Raw genomic sequence first — 17163 nt, 5'->3', positions numbered from 1 at the left:
CCTAACTCAATCATGATTCCAAAGCAGACCTGAACATGCCAGCAAATGAGCTATACCTCGTGTCTTCTTTGCTTGTGAGCATATTTAACATCATAAATTCCTTTCTGGGTCAAAAGTGCCCCATTATTTCTGACTCCAAATGAATAAGACCTTTTGCACAGGCAAACAGAAATGTATCATCCATACCAACCAACCAACCAAACAATCACAGGGCAAATATAGCATACAGAGTATTCGTTCTTCCGCAGTATCCCACTAAACATTGCATTTGTGCAAAGAATAGTTTAGACATAGTAAATCTTCCACTTCACATTATATACAACCAGGGCTTGGAAACCACAGGTTACATACAAAGTCTGCAGTGTCCCATCAAACACTCTTTGCACTGATACAGCACAGATTAGATGCACTGTAAAATCCACACCACATTGTCTCAACAAACATCTCTAGATGAGAGAGTACAACTAAAGTCCTCTCAGTTATCAGATTCTCCCAGTGCCTCAAAGTGTGTAAATATGGTCCTCTCTAAGATTAGATCCCCTACAGTATGGAAACAGGCACTTCAGCCCAACAAATCCACACTCACCCTCTGAAGAGTAACCCACCCAGATCCATTCCCCCCCTATACTTACCCCTGCACCTAACACTATGGGAAATTTAGCATGGTCAATTCACCTAAACTGCACATTTTTGGATTGTGGGAGGAAACCCATGCAGACATGGGGAGAATGTGCAAACGCCACACAGACAGTTGCCTGAGGCTGGGAATCAAACTCAGGTCCCTGATGCAGTGAGGCAAGCCTGGTGCTGTGAGGCAGCAGAGCTAACCACTGAGCCACTGTGCCGCCCCTAAGTAAGAAATACCTTGGTTTCTTTTCGTTACTGCAGGGAATGCCAAATTCCAATGTTTACTTACTATTGTACAGAACTGCTTCACTAACTGTGTGTGTCTATAAATTTTTTTTATGAATTAAGTATATTTTTGCAATAATTTTATTTTAACTCTCTCAGTTAGGTATAACTGGCTACATTGGAGTATAGAATCCAGTTTGGACGTAGTTGACAGTCTGGATACAAATTGGGGCAGTTTTCCAAAGTGAAGTTTTGTTTCAAGTTTCTGATCATACTCATTTTCCAAAGTGGTAACCTACTTTGCTTTTGTACCAAATCTGGAAGTAGACTCATCACAAAAAATCAGCGCTTATAATAAATATTTAGTCCTACTGCCCATGATTTAACTGGCTTTATATTGCAGCAAATAACCTTCACAGATTGGAATGAACCACTGCAACATTGTTGTCCACTAATAAGTTACTTAGTATTTTCTTTTATATTTAAAAAGTTGAAAAAGAGTGTTCAATTTTCTTTGTGCCTAAAAAGACAAGCTTAATTTGAAAACTTTTCAAACAGACCACTTGATGGATAGTCACTTTTCTTAATATTTTGATCTGGCGCATAGTCAGGATTTTATGGCCAGACTAGCCTCCAGAGTAACATATTTTAAGCTAGCATTAACTGCAGCAACTCAATTTACACTCAATGTAATTAGTACTTAAAAACACTGAATGTTTTATCTGTATAGGATGATCATAAACTAACAGAAATCTAAGGGTATTCTGATCTAAGCAGTGGAGTGCATTCTTAGGAAGGATCGGTGCTGGGTTCACTGCTTTTCGTCATTTATATAAATGATTAGGATGTGAATATAGGAGGCATGGTTAGTAAGTTTGCAGATGACACCAAAATTGGAGGTGTAGTGGACAGCAAAGAAGGTTACCTCAGGGTGCAATGGGGCCTTGATCAGATGGGCAAATGGGCCGTGGAGTGGCAAATGGAGTTTAGTTTAGGTTATTGTGAGGTGCTGCATTTTGGTAAAGAAAATTAGGGCAGGAGTCATACACTTAATGACAAAGCCCTGGGGAGTGGTGCCAAACAAGAGAACTTGAGGTGCAGGTGTATAGTTCCTTGTAAGTGGGATTGCAGGTAGACAGGGTAGTGAAGAAGGCATTTGGTACGCTTAACTTTATTGGTCAGTGTATTGATTATTGGAGTTAGGAAGTCATGTTGTGGTTGTACAGGACATTGGTTAGGCAACTTTGGGAATACAGCAATTCAGGCAGCATCGGGCTGAAGCTCCTCGATGCTGCCTGAATTGCTGTGCTCTTCCAGCACCATTGATCCAGAATCTGGTTTCCAGCATCTGCAGTCATTGTTTTTACCAACTTTGGGAATACTGCACGCAATTCTGGTCTCCCTGCCGTAGGAAAGATGTTGTGAAACTTGAAAGAGTTCAGAAAAGAGTTACAAGGATGTTGCCAGGGTTGGAGGGTTTGAGCTATCGGGAGTGTCTGAATAGCCTGGGGCAATTTTCTCTGGAGAGTCAGAGATTGAAGGGTGACCTTATAGAGCTTTATAAAATCATTAGGAGCATGGATAGGGTGGGATTCCTCCCCATTCGAAAAGGATGGCACTAGAAAAGCACAGCAGGTCAGGCAGCATCCAAGGAGCAGGAGAGTCGGCATTTTGGGCATAAGCCCTTCATCAGATCTTTTCCCCAGTGAAGGGGAATCCAAAACTAGAGGACAGAGTTTGAAGATTAGAGAAGATGTAAAAGGGACCTAAGGGGAAACTTTTTCATGCAGAGGTTGGTGCGTATATGGAATAAGCTGCCAAAGGAGGTGGTAGAGGCTGGTACAATGACAACATTTAAAAGGCATATGGTTGGATACATGAATAGGAAGGGTTTAGAGGAATATGGGCCAAATGCTGGCAAATAGATCTAGGTGTATTTGTTCAAAGTTTGTGCGAAGATTTGTAGCTCGGGTGCTCGTTGTTGTGGTTCTGTTCGCCGAGCTGGGAATTTGTGTTGCAGACGTTTCGTCCCCTGTCTAGGTGACATCCTCAGTGCTTGGGAGCCTCCTGTGAAGTGCTTCTGTGATCTTTCCTCCGGCATTTATAGTGGCCTGTCCCTGCCGCTTCCGGTTGTCAGTTTCAGCCGTCCGTTGCAGTGGTTGGTATATTGGGTCCAGGTCGATGTGCTTATTGATTAAATCTGTGGATAAGTGCCATGCCTCTCAGAATTCCCTGGCTGTTCTCTGTTTGGCTTGTCCTATAATAGTAGTATTATACTACTACTACTACTACTATTATACTACTATTACAGGACAAGCCAAACAGAGAACAGCCAGGGAATTCCTAGAGGCATGGCACTCATCCACAGATTCAATCAATAAGCACATCGACCTGGACCCAATATACCGACCACTGCAGCGGAGAGCTGGAACTGACAACCGGAAGCGGCAGATTCAAACCATTACAAATGCCGGAGGAAAGATCACAGAAGCGCTTCACAGGAGGCTCCCAAGCACTGAGGATGTCACCCAGACAGGGGACTAAACGTCTGCAACACAAATTCCCAGCTCGGCGAACAGAACCATAACAACAGGTGTATTTGTATTATCTGGTTGGCATGGACAACTTGGACCAAAGGATCTGTTTCCGTGCCGTACATCTCTATGACTTTATGCATGCTGAGGGAATTGGAGATATGATCCAATCATCCTCCCAGCATTGCCCTTTTCACAGACACAAATAGCCCTGAAGTTCTGTACTGCTGCATCAACATTCTTTCGATTTCGTGCTTTGAAGTGTAAAACTACTGCATGGATGGGACTTTCAATTTTCCGGTAAGTGGTAGGTCTTGCACCATAGACTCATTCCTACCAGAGTTCTTTAGAATTTCCCAACTCAATTAACTACACTAAATAATTCCACACGCAAGATGCCACAGGAATGATGCTGGCCGAATTTCTGCCTTTTCCTCTTATGAAAGCAAAGTTGTTCAGTGGCCTGCAGATCCCAGGATTCCAGAGTGCCCATATTCCAGACTGTCCAAATGGACATAAAAGATTCCACACCAATACTCTGATGAAGAATAGATCAGTTATCCCTGAATTGTTGGTCCATAGTTATCTCTCAATCAACTTCACAGAGACATCACCAAGTTGCTGTTTGAGGGAACATGTTGTAGCCAAATTATTTGCAGTGTTTTCTTCATCACCACAGTGACAATACTTCAAAATGTGCTTCTTTGGTTGGAAAGGGCCTCGGGGAAAGCCTGCAGTCATAAAAAGGTACTAAAAAAAGTCTTTATTTTCTCTGTTATTATACTGATTAATTGAAATGAGTCCGATTGCAACTCCTGCACTTTATATGACATGAAATAATGTCATGGTTTAGTTCTAGTCTCATAACCCTCTCACCTCACAAATTGAATCTTCGGTGTAATGGCTGTAAGGATTGGGGTCTGATTATAAACCTCAGTAAGGTCACCCCTCAGCCTCCGATGCTCCAGGAAAAACAGCCCCAGCCTATTCAGCCTCTCCCTACAGCTCAAACGCTGATTGGAGTATGACAGCACATATGAATAATGTGGAGGTGCCAGTGTTGGACTGGGGGGGAATCAAAGTCAAAAATCGCACAACACCAGGTTATAGTCCAACAAGTTTATTTGAAATCACAAGCTTTTGGAACACTACTCCTTCATCAGGTGACAAAGGAGCAGTGCTCCAAAGGTTTGTGATTTCAAATAAACACATATAAAAGATATAGTATTGACTATGATTCATTGAAGGAGATATTGAGGATGTATTAAAGTCTCTCAGTTGTTATCGTAGAGTTTGATATTGGGCAGTGCAGATGAATGTGAGTCTAAATGGGATGTGGCATCCATTGATGTAACTGAGTGACCATGCAGAACCCAAGACTGCCTCTAGCATAGATTTGTATTAATTAGGGGCCCAGGTTAGGGATTAAAGTTGGATTGTTCCATCTCAGGTGCAGCTTCATTCTACACCAGAAGCTACATTTACACCAACGTATAAAGCTTTTATACTTATGCTTTACTGTAACCGAGAAAAATGTTATGCCAAATTAATTGAACTGTATGACTACATGGCCAAGCACAATTGCAATCACAAGACCTTTCAGTTTTACATGAGTGCTAATTATCTTTATTTTACAGCAAATTGATAATTTACTGAATTCAAAAGACATTCATTTCATTGATGTGTGATAAAAGCATCAAACAGCCCAGTGACAGCAGCCAGGGGGATGCCTGGGTTCTGTGCTGACAATTGTGTAGTAACTAATTATATTTCAAACTCCGTCCTCCCCAGACTTGTTACAGAAACAGCATACAGCAATTAAATAAGTGGGTACAAGGAGGCCAGTTTGAAAAAAAACTACTGAGAGCTTGTTAAAGAGTAACTATTTTCTTCTTGAAGTGTTTATCCGGATAATTTTCACTTTCAATGTCTTTTTCACTAACAGTTTCAGTTAATCCAATTTGTAGAGACAAGTCCGTTTCTCAACAGTGGGACTAAAATATAACACGTCGGTGTTCTCTCCACAAAGGATAAGTAAGTTATCCCCTTGTGCAAACATCAATTCTGAAATTCTAGTCCATCTGCCTGCTTTGGCTAGCCTCTTACAGTGTTTACAGAGCACAGTGTGCAACTTTAATCTTCCAAAGTTGTCACCAATTGAACAGAACGAGGTGGTCCCTAAGAATGGGTGTTCATTTCACCAAGTGTCTGGCTGGCTCACTTCAGAAGGCAATTAATGGCCAATCATGTTTATAATCAAGTATTGCAGATACTGGAAATCCAAAATCAAAGCAGAAAGTGATGGAGAAACTCATTTGTAGAATTATGTTGAAACATTAACACTCTTCTCAGATACGGCCAGATCTGAGCTTCTCCAATGCATTCAGTCAAGGCTTCCTTCAAAGGTATAAATGTCTATTTTTCAACTCTTCCCTTTGGGAGCAGATAATGGGAACTTTTTTCAGATGTCACAGGATGAGAAATCACAGTACTTCCCTTTACCATCCAGAGCCAATATTTAATTGAAGTTTTACCCAAAACTGTTTTCCCTGGAGTGTCAGAGGCTAAGGCACGATGTTATAGAGGTTTATAAAATCTTTAGGGCCAAGGATAGGATAAATACACAAAGCTTTTTTTTTCCCTGGTGTGGGGGAATCCAGAATAGAGGGCATAGGTTTAGAGCGAGAGGGAAAAGACATAAAAGAGACCACTCAGAGGATGGTACATGTATGGAATAAATTGCCAGAGGAAATCGGGGAGGCTAGTACAATTGCAACATTTAAAAAGCATCTGGATGGGTATATGAATAGAAAGGGTTTGGAGGGATATGGGCCGGATGCAGGTAGGTGGGATTAGATTAGGTTAGGATATCTGGGGTCGGCATGGACAAGTTGGACCGAAGGGTCTGTTTCCATGCTGTACATCTCTATGACTCTATGACTCGATGGTGCATCACCATCATGGAGACAACGGTCTTGCCCCATTGAAAAAGCTGAGAACCACATTTGTGAGCAGTCTTGAAGACAACGTTGGTGTAACAGTAAAACCACATTTCTCACTAGCATTCCGTTCCTTTAAGAATGAATGAAAGCCAAGGATTTATCAGAGAGTTTTATAACTGCATTTTCGATTGCTGGTGAACAAGGTGTTTGGATGGGTGAGGGTTTAGCATGGTTTTCTGAATGTTAAAATGAATGTGAAAAAATGAAATGTGCGCAGCTGTAATGTAACTCCTTTTTCTTTATTTTTCTATTCTATAACTAAACATTGTACCAAGATACTCTCGACATAAAACAGTACTGTATGTTGGTGACATTGTTACACTGGAACTAATCTGTAACTGAAGAAACTGTACTTAGGTTCCTTTGTACCTAAGATGGTGCTGTAGGTGGTGACTTTTCATTGTATTCATTTGAGTACCTGTGACAATAAAGCCAATTCACTTCAAATTGCCTCTCCTCAGGGCAAAGCTCTTTGTTATGTTCTACATATTAGCCCTTGCTGATTTCTCTTTTTTCACTCATTGTGTGGGATGTGGGTGTCGCTGGCTGGGCCAGCACTTATTGCCCAACCCTAGTTGCCCCTTGAGAAGGTGGGGGTGAGCTGACTTCTTGAACCACTGCAGTCCACCTGCTGTGGGTTGACCCACAATGTCACTAGGGAGGGAATTCCAGGATTTTGATCCTGGCCACAATGAACGAGCACCGATATATTTCCAAGTCCGTGGCTTGGAAGGGAACTTGAAGGTGGTGATGTTCCCATGTGTCTGCTGCCCTTGTTTTTCAAGATAGAAGTGGTCACGGGTTTGGAAGGTGCTGTCTGAGGATCTTTGATGAATTTTGAAGTGCATCTTGTAGATAGTACACACTACTGCTACTGAGCGTTGGTGGTGGAGCGATTGGATATTTGTGGATGTAGTGCCAATCAAGTGGGCTGCTTTGTCCTGGGTGGTGTCAAGCTTCTTGAGTGTTGTTGTGGTTGCATTCATCCAGGCAAGTGGGGAGTATTCCGTCACACTCCTGGTGGACAAGTTTTAGGGAGTCAGGAATGCGTTACTCACACAGTATTCCTAGCATCTGAACTGCTTTTGGAAAAGCACATCAGGTCAGTTAACACCCGAGGAGCAGCAAAGTCGATGCTTTGGGCATCAGCCCTTCATCAGGTATGTTCATGTGGTGAGTCCAGTTCAGTTTCTGATCAATGACAACTCCCGGGATGTTGAAAGTGGGAGATTCAGTGATGGTAATACCATTAAACATCAAGAGATGGTGGTTAGATTGTCTCTTATTGGAGATGATCACAGCCTGGCTTTTGTGTGGCACAAATGTTACTTGTCACTTGTCAGCCCAAGTCTGGATATTTTCCAGATCTTGTTGCATTTGGACACAGACTGCTTCAGTCTCTGAGGAGTTGCAAATGATGCTGAACATTGTGCAATTATTGATGAACATCTCCACTTCTGGCCTTATGATGGAGGGAAAGTCATTGATGAAACAGCTGAAAATGATTGGGCCTGAGGAACTCCTGCAGAGATATCCTGGAGCTGAGACAACTGACCTCCAACAACCACAACCAAGTTCCTATGTGCCAGGTATAACTCTGACCATCAGAAAGTTTGCCCCCAATACCCATTGATTCTAGTTTTGCTCAGGCTCTTTGATGCTACACTCAATCAAGTGGGGCCTTGACATCAAAAGCTGTCACTCTCACCTCACCCCTGGAATTCAGCTCTTTTGTCCATGTTTGAACCAAAGCTGTAATGAGGTCAGGAGCAAAATGGCCCTGGCGGAACCCAAACTGGGTGTCACTGAGCAAGTTATTGCTGAGCAGGTCCTGCTTGACAGCACTGTTGATGACACCTTCCGACACTTTACTGATGATCGAAAGTCAACTGAAGGGGTGGTAATTGGCCAGGTTGGAATTGTCCTGCTTTTTATGTACAGGATTGTGCAAGTTGCAAACATGTTGTATTAAGCCTTTGGTACAGTGTTAATGTTCACCTGTGCCAAATCATTGCTCAAATCAGGCTCCATGCAGTCCCAGAAAGTCAAGACCAGAGTTCTGACACTGGGTTCTGGGGTTAACATCTTGAGGGATACTTATACTGGATTTAATCTGGATCCACGTCACCACACGTTTATGCAGCCATTCACCCCCATTCACTAATGTAAAGATATAAAGGGCATCACAGTGGAAATCAATCTGTTAGTCAGCCTTCCAACATTTCATTTCAATCTCGTGAGGGAGGAGTGGAACGACATGTGGAACCAACACAAAACAGTTCTGTGTAAATGCCTTACCAAAGCATCAAAAACGAGGATGTCATATTTCTCTGTGTCGGAATGCTCCATCATGATGTTGAAAAGCGCATCGAGAGTGTCCTGGAGGAACTGTAATTGAGCACAGTAACAGATGAGATATTAATTTACTTTGTTATTGAACAGTCTTTGTATCTACCACCCTTGGAGCAATGCCCCATCATATTTCCAAAAGTTTCCAAAGTGGGAAGCCACTCAAGTAATAGATGCTTCCCAACAGTGCATGAATATCCTGTGCAGGTAACACAATATATTGTAGGCTTCCATGAAGGATCTGAGTTACCTAGTTAAAACCGGACACAGGAGCAGAACGTTCAGCCTCTCAGATCTACTCCTCCGTTCAATCATATCATGTCTGAGGTGCTCCTCCAGACCATGAACCTGTCCTTGGCCCTGTTTCCACATTGGTTTCCAATTCAGAAAAACCTGAGAGTAAATGTAATTTGGATAGAGAGCTTTTTAAATCAATCACATTGCAGTAAACCCAGTGGCTAATATGAAGCCTAGTGTTCCAGGTACAGGAGTTCTGGTCCTGGAAAGACATATTGGGAATTTTGGAATAAAGGTCATTCATTTATATGGAAAACGCTGCAGGATGTGATGCACTGCAATTAGCAATAGGACCCCATCTATACTTCTCTGTGCCACAGAAAGGCTGCCAACGTCAAAGACCCCTCCCATTCCGGTAATACTCTCTTCCAATCTCTTCTCAGGTAGAAGTTACAGAAGCTTAAACACACACACCAATGGGTTCACTAACAGCTTCCTCCCCGCTGTTATTAGACTGCTGAACGGACCTCTTTGAATTCAAATCTAATGTTGATATTGCTTTGTGCACCTTCCTTGCAGCTGAACCCTTGTGTGCCTCACTGTGTCCAAGCACCCCGTGATCTGTATGTCCTTGTTTGCTATGATCTGCCTGTACTGCTCACACAACAACACTTTTCACTGTACTTAGGTACATGTGACAACAATCAATCAACTCAAATCTATCTGTGGTCCACAATATAATTTGATTTGCAGCTGACAACAATTAGAGTTCATAGAATCATACAGCCATTCAGCTCAAGATATCTGTGCCAGGTCTTTGAAGAACAATTTATTTCCTTCCATTCTACACTGCTTTATCCCACAGCCCTATAGATACTTGTCCTTTCAATTATAAATCCAGTTCTGTTTTGAACGTCATCACTGAATCTGTTTTCACAGCCCAATCAAGCATGGATTAAGATTCTAACACAATCATGGCTGCTGAATTTCCTTGTATATATTTTGCAATTTCCTGAACAGTAGTTCTCCTGTGGTGCACTCCCAATGCTTCCCCTATCTCAGCAAGAGCTGAGAACAATGGCTGTTCATGCTGGGTCACACCAAGGTTCAGCCAACTGTTTATCCAATGAATCAATTAACTCCAAACTTAGGGAAACCTGCAGCTCCAATGAAGAACTAAGAGATTTTGCAGCTTTATAAGGCATTCAGAAAAAATTAAGTGAGTCTCTTTTTTTGAAAACTGATCGATCAATGTAATCTGACACCACCCAAAGACATGAGGTTCCAAGTCTAAAGCAAAGAAAATGATGTATTAATCTGTGTTTCTGAGGAGACAGGCAGAAAACGAACTTCTGCCTGATGTGTTTATTACTACAAACATTTAAAATAGTGTAATTTTTCAGTCTTGAGCTTTTTTTTGTCTTTGCTTCATTTAATTCTAGCGTTCATAGTTAGTCTGATCTCAAATGTCCTGACAATCCATAAACATGCCATGTAATATTACAGCACATTTTTGACTCAAAGTTGTTTAATTCAAATTATCTGTTCATTTTGATTTAGCACTGAAATCCTACTTGTCACTTGCATGGCTTAACTTTAATTATTGGATAATTCAAATATTTTAGTGCAAAAATGATCAAATCAATCTTCAGGCCTCCGAGAAATGACAGGGACTAAGACAGAGGAAGTGACTATTTATCCCTTGAGCATTTTTCACAAATCAATAGATTATAGGGCAGCACGGTGTTTCCATGGTTAGCACAGCTGCGTCACAGTGCCAGGAACCTAGTTCAATCCCAGCGATGGGTGACTGTCTGTGTGGAGTTTGTGTGTCTGCATGGGATTACTCCATGTGCTCCGGTTTCCTCCCACAGTCCAAGGATGCACAGGTTAGTGCAGCTATTGTAATGAGGTCAGCCGGGTGGATCTCACAGAATAAGAGTTCCCTGATTGGGGCTATTAACCTGTTCCAATCAGGGAGCTCTGGCTGATATCTATGAACAGGGGTGCCAGAGATTCTGCTTGGTTTGAGGAGGCTGGACCAGTATAAATAAAGGAGGACTTGGCGATGGGATACTGGCCTCTGTGGAGTTGTTTCAGTTAGGTTGATTTGCCCTTGCCCCATAGTGCCCAGGGATGTGCAGGCTATGTGGATTAGCCAAGATAAATATGTGGTCTTAGGGATAGGGTGTGGGTGTGGGTGTGGGTCCAGGTGCAATGTTCTTCAGAGGGCCGTGTGGACTCAATGGACTCAATGTAGACCTCTATCTGCACTTTGATTCTTGTACCTTCTTGAATCATTGGTTACTCTGAGTTTGTTCAACCTGCATTTCACAGGAATCAGTCTCTTGGCAAAAGGGGTCCTCACTGTTTTCAGGTCAGATGTCCCACCTCCAGGAACAGCCAACTAACCACAGTGCCACCAACAATAGTGGCCACTGCTGGATTTGCAATCAGTCCAGAGCAGAGATCAGTACTGGGACTCTGGAGGAAAACAGAGACACCAGGGTTCGTCAGGGAGGCAGCAATGAGGAATTTGGGGTGGGATGGGGTGGTGGGGGTCTGTTAAATGGCACGGTGTGGCTCTTCATAGAGTCAAAGGGTCATAGAGATGTCCAGCATGGAAACAGGCCCTTCGGTCCAACTCATCTATGCCGATCTGATATCCTAACCTAATCTAGTCCTGTCAGCACCTGGCGCGTATCCCTCCAAACCCTTCCTATTCATATACCCATCCAGGTACCTTTTAAATGTTGCAATTGTACCAGCCTCCATCATTTCCTCTGGCAGCCCATTCCATACACGTACCATCCTCTGCATGAAGAAAGTTTCTCCGAAGGTCTCTTTCATATCTTTCCCCTCTCACCCTAAACCTATGCCCTCTAGTTCTTGACTCCCCCACCCCAGGGAAGAGACTTTGTCTATTTATCCTATTGATGCCCCTCATGATTTTCTAAACTAAGCCCCTTGTTATTGACAGATTTCCCTGTTGAGTTACCCACAGATGAGGGATATCCCCTGGATAAATGTAAAGTGATTCATTTTGGAAGGTCGAATTTGTTTGGCGAATACAGGGTTAAAGACAAGATTCTTGGCCGTGTGATTGAACAGCGGGATGTTGGGTTCCATGTACATGGATCCGTCAAAGTTGCCACCCAAGTTGGTAGGGTCGTTAAGAAGGTGTACTGTGTTTTGGCTTTCATTAGCAGAGGGATTGAGCTTATGAGCCAGGAGGTTTTACTGCAGCTCTATAAAGCCCTGGTTAGACCACAATGGGAATATTGTGTCCAGTTCTAGTTACCTCATTATAGGAAGGATGTTACTGCTTTAGAGAGGGTGCAGAGGAGATTTACCAGGATGCTGCCTGGACTGGATGGCTTGTCTTATGAAAAGAGGTTAAGTGAGCTCAGGCTTTTCACACTGGAGAGAAGGAGGAAGAGAGGTGACTTGATAGAGGTGTACAAGGTAATGAGAGGCGTAGATAGAGTAAATAGTCAGAGATTTTTCCCCAGGGCAGAAATGACTGTCATGAGGGGTCATAATTTTAAGGTGCTTGGAGGAAGGTATAGAGGAGATGTCAGAGATTGGTTCTTTACACAGAGAGTAGTGGGTACATGGAATGCACTGCCAATGGTGGTAGTAGAGTCAGAGACATTAGGGACATTTAAGTGATTGCTGGACAAGCACATGGAAGCAATAAATTGAGGGGTGTATTGGTTAGGTTGACCCTACATTAAGATAAATGCTTAGCACAACATTGTGAGCTAAAGGGCCCGTACTGTGCTGTACTGTTCTATGTTCTATCCCCCTTCTACCAGGACACAGGCATTCCTAGCAGGTTAGCCATATGGTGTTACCATCATTGGTACATCAGGAGGGGTAGAGGGATGAGGACTTTAAGTAGCTACTGAAGTATCTCAAATATCGTCCAGAGGGAAAAGCTATTGGCAACAACTCCTACCTCTAAATTAGTCAGGTTAAGTCAAAAAAGTGATGGGTCTCCACTGATTGTATGTGATGTTCACCTCCCACTTCTACAGGAGCATTAACTTCACACACAAAATCCCAGTCACCCTTCTTCTGCTTTCTCTCTCCAAAGACACAGTCAGACCTGCTAGGTTTCTCCAGCAATTCCTGCTTTTTTCAAGTTCAGATCATAGATTCCCTACAGTGTGAAAACAGGCCATTTGGCCCAACAAGTCCATACCGACCCTCTGAAAAGTAACCCATGCAGACCCATTCCCCTACCCTATGTTTCCCCTGACTAGTGCACCTAACTTATGCATCCCTGAATACTATGGCCAATTCACCTACCCTGCACATCTTTGGACTGTGGGAGGAAACCAGAGCATCCAGAGGAAACCCACGCAGAAGTGGGGCGAATGTGCAAACTCCACACAGACAGTCGCCCAAGACTGGAATTGAACCTGGGTCCCTGGGGAGGTGAGGCAGCAGTGTTAACCACTGAGCCACCGTGCTCTTCAGCATCTGCAGTTCATTCTTTTATATTAAGTTCAATATGGGTTCCTCATATTTCCTCAGATTTCAGTTCTGCTGACGGTGAGGGACATTATACCCCAGGAATTTCCCAGGAACAGGGCCATCAGGGGTTGGGGGGGGGGGGGGAAATGGCATCAGGGCAGAAAAAAAATGGCGTGTTTACAACTTGCATTGTGTTTGTGAGATGTTCTGAGATGGGGATGGCACAGACCAATCGCTACAATTGACCTTACCTTAACAACCTCTTCTCCATCAACTATCTTCAGCTTCTCCAAGTTTTCTTGCAAGAGCTCGGGCTTGGTTCTCCACTTCAGAAGGCCCAGCAAACCAACTGTTGAAAAGAGAGTCTCAGTGATTATCTGCGCTCCTTAACGGAAGCACTAAGGAAAGCACTGTGGATTAGAGCTTCCCCAAGTGGGATGTCAGGACATCCAAGCCACACTGCAAGCTAAAACATTTCAGATTGAGAGATCCAAGGCAGGTAGGCCTGACATGGGCTGGTATTGGACCTCCAATTTTTCAACAGGTATGTCTCCACTCCAATAGGACCTCACTTTTCAGTTCTAGATAAGGAGTCACAAAAGATTTTCCCTCAACACTGGAAGACAGTGACAAAACATTTGGGGAGCACTGATTAGATGCTGATAAATCTGACATGATAAAGAAATTGCTGGAAAACACTTGGCAAAGTCAGGCAGCCTCTAGGGGATGAGAAACAGTGCACATTAAGGAGAGGTGGTGGCCTAGTGGTATTATCGCTAGACTGATAATCCAGACATCCTAATAATATGCTGGGGACCCAGGGTTGAATCCTGCCATGGCAGATGGTAGAATTTGAATTCAATAATAATCTGGGAAATAAACTTTGGCTGATTGTCAACAAAATCCCATCTGGTTCACTAACGTCCATTAGGGAAGGAAATTCTTACCTGGTCTGGCCTACATGTGCACAGCAATGCCCTCTGGGAAATTAGGGCACTACCCAATTAGTGATGCCCACATTCATGGATGACTTTAAAGAAAATCAGCTGGATTCTCAAAGGCTAAAACATTTTCTGCAATAACGTAAGCTTAGTTGAACTCAATATATTCTTGTGTAACAGCCAAGCGTGGGGGCGAAAGGCTTCTTGAATCATACATCAAGACTCTTCAAAAGAATTCAGTCAATTCATGTTGCACTTAATCACATTGCATCACTCATTTCACACCAGTAATTACTTTTAAGCGCAGTCAGTTACAATAAAAAACAGGGAGATTTAACCCAAAGCTCACACCGGACTGTTTGGACAACAACTGGAAGACTGTTTGGGCAGTTTTGGGCCCATCATCTGGGGAGAAATATACTGGCATTGTCAGCAATCCAGAGAGAGTCCACTTGCTGATGCTGGCTGTGAAGGGACTGTCTTACGAGCTGAGTAAGTTGGACTTGTACTTGTTGGAGTTTAGAAGATTGTGGGATTGAAACATGCAGGATTCTTAAAGGGATTTGACAGGGTAGATGTGGAGAGTTGGTTTACTCTTTTGGGAGAGGCTAGGACCAGAGGCATCATCTCAGAATAAGCGGTCACTTGTTTGAGACAGGGGATGGGGGAGGGGGAATGAGGAGACGTTTCTTCTATCAGAGGGTAGTGAGTCCATGGAAGTGTTTATGAAGAAGGGCTGTCAAGGCTGGATATATTTAAGGTTGAGTTAGACAGATTTCTAATCCGTAAGGGAAACAAAGACAAGTCAGAAAGTAGATTTGGGCATTATCAGATCATCCATGTCTCATTGAATTGCAAGGTTGAAACTTTATTGCTGGAACAGCACAGCAGGTCAGGCAGCATCCAGGGAACAGGAGATTCGACGTTTCGGGCACAGGCCCTTCTTCAGGAATCTTTCTCCTCATTGAATTGCAAGCAGACTTGATGGGCCGAATGGTCTACTTTAGTCCCCACATCTTATGGTCCTAATTGAGGCAATTGGTCCACATTATTGCAGACAACCTACATTTATTTGCTGTGGCTGATTTGTAAGAGAGCAAAATATAAAGATCAGACTTTAGGAACCTCTGCTCTTTTTCAGATATTGCCATGACATCATTTGCAGTTACCTGAACAGGTAGATGAAGGTTCAGTATAAATTCTCAGCTGAGGGATCTCCTCCTACAGTTGAAACTTTATTGCTGGAACAGCACAGCAGGTCAGGCAGCATGTGCCCGAAACGTCGAATCTTCTGTTCCCTAGATGCTGCCTGACCTGCTGTGCTGTTCCAGCAATAAAGTTTCAACTTTGATCTCCAGCATCTGCAGACCTCACTTTCTCCTCGAGGATCTCCTCCTACAGCATCACACTCTGTCATGCTCATGATGGCATGAAGGTGATCTGCTCAATTCCTGGGATGGAGTTTGAGCACAAGATATTTGACTGAGAAGTGGGCGGCTCAGTGGCACAGTGGTTAGCACTGTTGCCTCACAGCGCCAGAGACCTGGGTTCAATTCCCGCCTCAGACGACTGACTGTGTGGAGTTTGCACATTCTCCCCGTGTCTGTGTGGGTTTCCTCCGGGTGCTCCGGTTTCTTCCCACAGTCCAAAAAAATGTACAGGTTAGGCAAATTGGCCATGCTAAATTGCCCGTAGTGTTAGTTGAAGGGGTAAATGTAGGGGAATGGGTTGGGTGGGTTATTCTTCGGCAGGTCGGTGTGGACTTGTTGGGCCGAAGGGCCTGTTTCCACACTGTAAGTAATCTAATCTAAAAGATTGATGTGATGATGCTGTAGGAGGTTGTTTTGTCCTTTGGTTTCGAAGAGAGGCCGTAAGAGAGAGAGTCTGAGCTGGCTATTGAAGGTCACTTGAGTAGATACTGTTGGGGAGATTTCACTGGGGTGTTTAATGTAGGGCTAGGGAGGGTGACACTTCCAGCCCTGAAATGGTTAACAGCAGCCAAGCGAGCTGCTGCAGGCGACTGCATGACTGCTGGAGCTTGTAAGGGATATGCATAATGTTAATTAAATCTTGGAGCCTGTAAATACCAGCCAGTATCAGTTGCCCCATCGAAACTCGGGATTAATAAAGAAACGGATCAGAATCTGTAACTGTTAGACAAGTGTGAATTGCTCTATCAGAACCTGTAACTATTGAGTGTGAATGGCTCTATTTAAGTCTAATGTTGATAAGTGTAATTGACAATTTAGTTAAACTAAAACTATTGAAAATGGCTAGCCTGTCAGACGCATAGTAATTCCTTGAAACAATGAACTATTGAATACGGGATCGGAACCGCTCCCGGGGATGGCTGAGCCATTGTCAAACACAGCAGGAGCTGGACAGGCACTTCGATGCGGCCAATAGGAGGATGGATCCCCAGCGCGCGCAGATGAATGGACCAATGGGGAAGGCAAACTGACCGGGGACTCCAGGCAGCGCGAAATATAATTGTGTCAAGTTTGAACGAGAAGGGAGAACACCTTCTCCAACGAATGCATGCTTGTAGATTCATTGTACCAGTTTCTGTGAATAAACGGCTGTCTGCGTCTAACCATAGTTGCCAGTGTGAGTCTCTCCTTCCAAAAGAACACGCAAAGACGGGACCCTCCGGGTCCGTCTTAACATTTGGTGACCCCGACGCGGGAAGGAAAAGAGACAACGGCAAGTTGGCAACGTTGGCGGACCAGGGAGCAGACAACCTTCGGCCGAAGTTTTCTAAAGGTG

The 17163-nt window shown here is 43.5% G+C and overlaps 1 protein-coding gene across 1 annotated transcript in view; it reads right to left on the bottom strand.

Moving 5' to 3' along the window:
- The window catches only part of LOC122556798 (dedicator of cytokinesis protein 2-like), a 727415-nt gene that overhangs the window by 512377 nt on the left and 197875 nt on the right, over positions 1-17163 (bottom strand). The window contains exons 19-20 of the mRNA XM_043703987.1: positions 13708-13805; positions 8687-8776 (exon numbers count right to left, since the gene is read on the bottom strand). Of these exons, the coding sequence (XP_043559922.1) occupies positions 8687-8776; positions 13708-13805 (188 nt within the window). The remainder of the gene's footprint in view (positions 1-8686; positions 8777-13707; positions 13806-17163) is intronic.

The sequence above is a fragment of the Chiloscyllium plagiosum genome, chromosome 14 (assembly GCF_004010195.1).
Source record: "Chiloscyllium plagiosum isolate BGI_BamShark_2017 chromosome 14, ASM401019v2, whole genome shotgun sequence".
Classification (NCBI taxonomy): domain Eukaryota; kingdom Metazoa; phylum Chordata; class Chondrichthyes; order Orectolobiformes; family Hemiscylliidae; genus Chiloscyllium; species Chiloscyllium plagiosum.
The sequence above is the reverse complement of the archived record's forward strand: the minus strand, read 5'-3'. Positions and strand labels throughout refer to the sequence as shown.